General features: G+C 26.4%; 1 protein-coding gene across 2 annotated transcripts in view; it reads right to left on the bottom strand.

The window, feature by feature from the left end:
- LOC124955081 (natterin-3-like) overlaps positions 1 to 7,500 on the bottom strand; it is a 54,270-nt gene that overhangs the window by 2,303 nt on the left and 44,467 nt on the right. Inside the window, exons 1-2 of one of the 2 annotated variants that reach the window (XM_047508981.1) lie at positions 1,573 to 1,629; positions 859 to 1,067 (exon numbers count right to left, since the gene is read on the bottom strand). In XM_047508981.1, the coding sequence (XP_047364937.1) occupies positions 859 to 1,067; positions 1,573 to 1,579 (216 nt within the window). In that variant the 5' untranslated portion in view covers positions 1,580 to 1,629. Of the gene's footprint in view, positions 1 to 858; positions 1,068 to 1,572; positions 1,630 to 7,500 lie in introns of those variants that run through there. The other variant, XM_047508982.1, reaches the window with a different exon arrangement.

Genomic DNA, 7,500 nt, shown 5'->3' with positions numbered 1-7,500 from the left:
TCTCTCCTCCTGTTAGAATTCTAAAGTGTTATGGCAAACAAGTAGGGATCCAAGTTTATGCGTTAAATCATTAGCATAATTTTCATCGAAGAAGAAATACAACGTTCTTCCCTATGTTTATTTATTTTATGGATCTCAACGTTCAAAGATTATAATAATATTTAACATATTATTTATTTGACGATAAGAATCTAAAGTGTGAAAGGTAAGTCTCGACGAATTTTCTTTTTTCTTTTTTTTTTTTTTTGTTTCGTTTTTTTTTCTTCCTCTTCTTCTTTTAAATTGTTTTCTTTTCCTTTCTTTTTTTTTTTTTTTTTTTCCTTTCTTTCTTTAGATTTTTTTTCGTTGCCTTCATCTTTTTTTCAGATATTTCAGATTTTCTTTTTTCTTTGTTCTTTTCTTTTTTTTTTTTTTTTTTTTTTAAGATGGTCGTCGTGAAATTTTGTAAAATTTTACTTTTATCAATTCGAAATTATTTCTCTTAATTTTTTGTTTTTTTTTTTTTTTTTTTTTTTTTTTTTTCTTTTTTTGTTTTAACATCGTAACAAATTGGCGTTGGAAAAAAAAAAAAAGAAGAAAAAAGAAAAGTAAATTTGATTGTCGTTGAGAAATTGTAAAAAAAATTTTTTGATATCACAAAATTCGTCTTCTTTCATACGTTCTGCAAAATTTTTCTAAATTTTTCTACTATCTCAAAATTATCATTATTATTATTATTATTATTATTATTATTATTATTATTATTATTTTCTTCTTTTTTTTTTAGACGTTGTAACAAGTCGATCTCGAAGATACAAAATATATATATATATATATTTATTATTGCTATTGGAGTTATTTGGATTATAATTTCATTACCTCAAATTCATGTTTCATGTGTTCATTGCCATCATGACAGACGTAAGCAACACTATGATCGGGTTTTACTTTAGCCGGTAAAACATCGCCGTTATGTCTGGCACGTCCAACTACAAGATTCATGCCATCTAAATCTCTACCAATTGTTATCATATTTGGTTGCCAATGACATCTTTCAGGACCATGAGGATAATGTACCCATTTGTATCCTAAAAAAAAAAAAAAAAACGTCCAAAGATTATTTATTCTCTCTAAAAATTTTACAACAAATCAAACGATACGATATCAATTAAAAATTATTTATTTCATTCATAGAAAATTATTTATAGGATGATATAGATCTATATCTATCGATCGATAAGAGATTTATCTCAGATAAATAAAATTAGTGACGGATGTCAAATGTAAAAATCGAGAGAGCGAGAGAGAGAGAGAGAAAAAGAATAAATAAATAATCTAATCGATATGTAAATTATTGAAAATCGTTTATTCGATCGAACGTTCTAAAGAATAATTTTTTTTATTCCTTTTTCAAACATCATTTGCAATAAATGTCAAGTATGAAAAATTTTAAGAGAGAGAGAGAGAGAGAGAGAGAGAGAGAATGACACGTGAATTTAATGTATCATTTAATAGATATTAAAAATTTGTTAAAAGGCAAATTTTTAATTATATAGCGCGTTAAAAAATTTTTCAATGAAGAAATTCTTTTACCTGGCATTTTCTTTCGTTGATTTATTTATAATACGTTATGTACACTTTATTTATGTGTATATATATATATATATATATATATATATGTATATTTTTTTTCTCTATTTTATTATTATTCTCTTGTTATTATCTCTTCGTTATTTTACTATTAAGGAGAATTTTTTTCTTTTCTTTTTTTTTTGTCCTTTTTTGTTTTTTTTTTTTTTTTTTTTTTTTTTCCTAACGTTAAACGAGTACCGAAGCGTATTTTATGAGAGTAACTTATGACGGTCTGGGCGTAACTGAGATCAAAATCATATGGCATAAACGTTTCAAGCGCTTTATCTAAAGCTGCCTTATCTCTATTTCGCTTGTACTTAATCGTTGAGTTGAGTTACATTACGAAACAGTATATAATTCTACTTTAGTCATCGATTATATTTCTTTGTAAGCGTAATTCACTTCTCCGAAAAGCTTATTGAACGTTCAATCAAATATAAGATATACAATACAAATTATATCACGCGATAAAAATAAACAATCTTAGTGTTAAAATTGTAATAATAAATTATTTTTATTATCTTATTGTAATTTATAAAAGTACATTTATTATTATACGTTTATATTGGACATACATATTTACGTACATATATGTGTATGTGTTTGTATATGCGTGTATATTAAAATAAAAGATATAATATCTAATGGAAATAAAATTTTTTTTAAAATTTGTACTTTATATTTAATAAAATTAATCTATTTTATTAAATTCTTAAATATATATCATATATAAATATATAAACAGAGGTCAACATTTTTTTTACGTTGAACATATTTAATTGTCCAAAGAAAAAAAAAATAAAAGAAAAAAAAAAAGGAAGAAGAAAAATAAAAGAACAAGAAATTTATAGTTATTATTTTTAAGAAGAATAGAGAGAAAAGGAAAAAAGGAAAAGAAGAAAAAGAAAAAAACAATTGATTAATAACAAAATAACACTTATATGTATGCATATGTAATATATCTCTTTTATGTACGTATCGTACATTGTACATACATATGTACGTACATAAATATCAAAGAAAGATCGCACGTAATGAACGTGATGGTTTGATTTAAAAACAGCGAACGTCCGACGATTCGATTTAAAGTCAATCTGGATTAATTGCATAATTCGTTGCGCACCGATGGATTACGTTGCGAGATAATTTCATTCGCTTCACGGTAGGCGAGGCAGAATGATTAAGGGCATCTAATGCGTGTGTGCTCGAGGCAGTCGATGAACTGACTCTCGCGATTAATAACGAAAAATCTAATTATTTCTAACGATTGACATTCTCTTAAAAATTCAATTCTTTCTTTTCTTTTCTTTTTTCTTTCTTTCTTTCTTTCTTTCTTTCGTCTTTCTTATTTCTCTTCTCAAACTTTTTTCAACCATTCTCATCGAATTGAAAAGCAGTATTATTCTTTTTTTCTTTTTTTTTTTTCTTTTTTTTTTTGATAAACACATTCGATAAAATTTTTTAAACGACAGATCTATTAATTTCTAACGATTCTTATTCTTCGATTAAAAAAATAAAAAGATAAAAAAAAAAAAATTGAAATATAAACCAACTGATTAATAACGAAAAATCGAACGAATTGAAAAAAAATTTTATTATTGTTTATTTAAAAATCTTATTTTTTTTTGTTTGTTCTTTTTTTGTTTTTTTTTTTTTTGTTTTTTTTTTCTTTTTCTTTTTTTTTAAATTTAAAAAGAATTCTTATCTATGGAATACACGGTATATGTCTGAGTTAAATATATAAGAATAGATAAAATTGAATAAACATTATCGATATGGTCTTTAGCTTAAGTATCGCCAAGTTTCATGGAAGACAAAGATAAGATCGTACGATCATCGATCATGTGTCGACAGATAGATCATTGTACCAAATCGAGCCTCTTATCGATAATACCGATAGATTGATGTACGTTTCTATGTACTTACATATGTATACATATATATATATATATACATGTGTATGTGTGTGTGTATGTGTGTCTAATATGTGTATCATGATTAAACATAGAACTTTTGAAGTAGGTATTACGAATCTAAGAAAATTATATTTATTGCCGATGACAAATGAAATTTTTGAATTATTAATTATTAATTATAAGTATTATTAATAACTATGAATAATTCGATCTATTCGGTATTATTTCTTTTCTAATGAGCTTTCTAATGTCATGATCATATATAAGAATCTGTATGTTTTATTTCTTCATTCTTTCTTTTTTCTTTTTTCTTCTTAAAAAAAAATAATTCGACAAATTAATTTTTAAATTTTCCATACGATATTATTTATCCTAAATAATAATAATTTCCAATGAGTTGACATAAAAATATCGACATAGATATTTGACGCGTTTATTTCTTTTTATAACAATAGAAATTGAGCTAAGATTTTCTATATAGATCAAGTATTCTTAGATCGTTTGAAAAGATCAATCATTACATTTTTAAGACCTTTTCAAAAACCATCAATTTTTTTCTTTCTTTTCCTTAAAAAAAAAAAAAAAAAAAAAAAAAAAAAAAAAAAGCCAATAATGGGTTCGCTAAAGTACAAACCTCATAACATGCCTGATACTTCCTCGATGGGATGTAATTGATTTTTAAAATCGATTAAAAACTTTCGATCCACTCGTGTACCGATATATATATATATATATATATACATATATATATGCACACATACACACACAAATATATATATATTCTATGTCAATACAGATTGATCGTACATATGAGTGAATTTGCGTACATTCATTTATCTTAAAGGACAAACCGAATATATCATATCTGTATGTGTCCGTCAATATATATATATATATATATATATATATATATATAAATATAGTGTGTGTGCATGCGTATGTGCGTGTGTGTGTGTTCATATTTCTATCTTTTCCCTAGTGAATAATTTCAATCTTCGTAAAGTATATATATATATATATATATATATATATATATATATATATATATATATGTGTGTGTGTGTAGAGAGAGAGAGAGAGAGAGGGAGAGAGAGAGAGAGAGAGAGAAAGAAAGAGTTTCTCGTCCCTCTTCCTCTCTTCATTTGTTATCCTGTCCAGTTTCGAGACGATGCGAGAGTTCGATCGCGTGCCGTTCGAGATTATTTTTCGCGAGGCACATCGAACGAGCAGAAATAACTCGAGAGGATAGGCTACAAATTCTGATAACGGAAGAATTAAACGGTCAAGATATAGTCCTCTCTTCCACTCCCACCCCCCTATCCCTTGACTACTATCCAACCCACCCATTTATTGCTCTTCTTGTTTCATTTTTTCTCTATCTTTGTTTCTTTTCTTTTCTTTTCTTTTCTTTTTTCTTTTTTTTTTCTTTTTTTTTACTTTTGCATTTTTTCCTTTTGTCTCTCCTCTCTTCTCCCTCTTTTTTTCCATTTACAAGTATCGATTACGAGTATATTCCTCAGTTTTTTTGTTTTTTTGTTTTTTTTTTTTTGTTGTTTTTTTGCAATCCAACAACGTCAATACATTTCATTTTAATTTTTATCTAATTTTATTACCCTTTTTTTTTGCTCATTTATTTATTCATTTCTTTTGCGTCCTTTTTTTTTATATATACTTGCACATAATGCTCTTATCGTTGAGAGATATGGAATATGATGTTTTATTAGGGCAAAATATAAATGGTAGCTTTAAAGTTGTGACCTTTTAATTAGTTTTTCCTTTCCTCTCTTTTTTTTTTTTTTTTTTTTTTAATGATTTTTATGATATTCGAATGAATATATTGCAGTATATAATATACATAATTAAATAAAAATAAATAGAATATTGTCTTCGTATTATACATAATGTGATATACTTATCTGGATATATTTACAAATATATATATATATATATATATTTAAATATATATATATATATAGAGTTGGTTGAAAACTTGTATCGAACTTTTCCTCGATTTTATATTTTAAATCGTGTTTCCTTTGAAAACTAGTTTTTCCCCTTAACCTTCCTCCCCGCCGCCGTGCTCACCACCCACCATCTTTTTATTAATCAAAGTCGAAGGGTTTTAATGAAAGAGAAACGTTTCGCGTGGATTCGTGGCGGTGCTTCGTAATTTGCGGTTTACCTTAACAAGCGGGAAATAGCGGTGTACAGGCGTACCGTGTAATTATCTACTATGAAATCGGTTCGACCAAAATCATTTTGTTTCGCGGTATAAGCACTAACCAAGTAAAATGAATGAAGAAATTCAAGTATACGAATAAATTCGACATTATTCGATTTTATTATTGAAATAATACGAAATAAAAAACATATATATATATACATACAGGGTGGTTCCTTTAAATAAGGCCACCTAAATATCTCTTTGATTTATTGTGATAGAAAAAATATTCTTGAGATTAATAATTCCGAAAAAAAATAAAAGAAAGAAAAAAAAATGATCTTTTGAAAATAATATTCTTGCCAGATATTGGTTCTTTGACATCATGCACGTTACATAAAAAATATTCTTTGCATTGCAATAAGCCGAAGAGATCTTCAGATGGGTTTACTGGAAAGAACCACCCTGTATATATATATATATATATATATATATATATATATATATATATATATATATATATATGTATATATCTAATTAATTATTATATATATATATATATATATATATATATATATATATATATATATTATGTAGCGTATATCCATATGTCAGATTTACATTTAATCGTAAAGCGGCGTACGCGACCTCGATAACTTTCCCCTTATTATTCTCGATTCTCGAGTGAGCACGAAAATGGAGGGTGGCTGGCACGAACGCATAAAAGGAAGGACGAGTAGTAATCGCGTGAATTCCCATGACACGTCGAAGGGACTCATGGGAGGATGATGATGGTCCGAATGATGGGGAAGAAAATCGAAATGGAAAAAATAATCTTTCTCACTCTCTCTTTCTTTCTCTTTTTTTCTCTTCGATTGCGATATTTTTTTTTTTTTTTTTTCTTTTTTTTTTTTTTTTTTTTTTTTTTTTTTTTTTTTTTTTTTTTGATCAGAATTTTTATCAACAAAGAAATTCTTTGAGAAACAAAACTACGATATTTATTATTAACCTTAAAATTAATACGCAGTAGAGTAAATATTATCATTATGGTGTATTATCAATATTGTTATTAAATGGAAGAAAACGAAAAGAGAAAAGAAAAGAAAGAAAAAAAGAAAAAAAAAAAAAAAGAAAGGAAAAAGAAAATATTTTTATATTATTTGATAATTTTAAGTTATTTAACACTCCTCGATATACATCTCTTTATTCCTAAACGTAGAAAATTTCAATTTTCACGAGAGAAAACAAAAGAAAACAAAGAGCAAAGCTCAATTTATATTTCCATTGTTGAGCTCCATCCATTCATGGAGTTAAGAAGATTTGCACGGAGTATTATTATATATAAAAGAATTCTTTAATTATGTTTAAGCATTAACGAGAAAAACAATTCGCTCTTTCTCTTCTCTCTCTCTCTCTCTCTCTCTCTCTCTCTTTCTTTCGCTTTTTCACTCTCTTGCTCTTAAGCGAATTAATTTCCACTTTCCAAATGACACTGGAACAATTTCAAGTGCAAACGTTTATTCGTTAATAAAATTAGTTCCTTTTTCTTTTTTTTTTCTTCCCACGCGTTACGTCTTATTTTAGATTAAGAAAAAAGAAAAAAAGAGAGAGAGAGAGAGAGGAAAAAGCGAAGAAAAAAAGAAAGAAAGAAAGATTGAAAGTGAAGAAAAGCTAAAGTCATTGATTATTCAAGTGACGATGTCCGATACATGATCTCTTCTCGTCGAAAAATCATATTGGAAAGGAACCATTAACAAGAACAAGAACAAGAACAAGAACAAGAACAAGAAACGAAAAGAAAAAAAGAGGGAA

The sequence above is a fragment of the Vespa velutina genome, chromosome 17, assembly GCF_912470025.1.
Source record: "Vespa velutina chromosome 17, iVesVel2.1, whole genome shotgun sequence".
NCBI classification, from domain to species: domain Eukaryota; kingdom Metazoa; phylum Arthropoda; class Insecta; order Hymenoptera; family Vespidae; genus Vespa; species Vespa velutina.
This window is presented reverse-complemented; position numbering and strand designations above follow the sequence as displayed.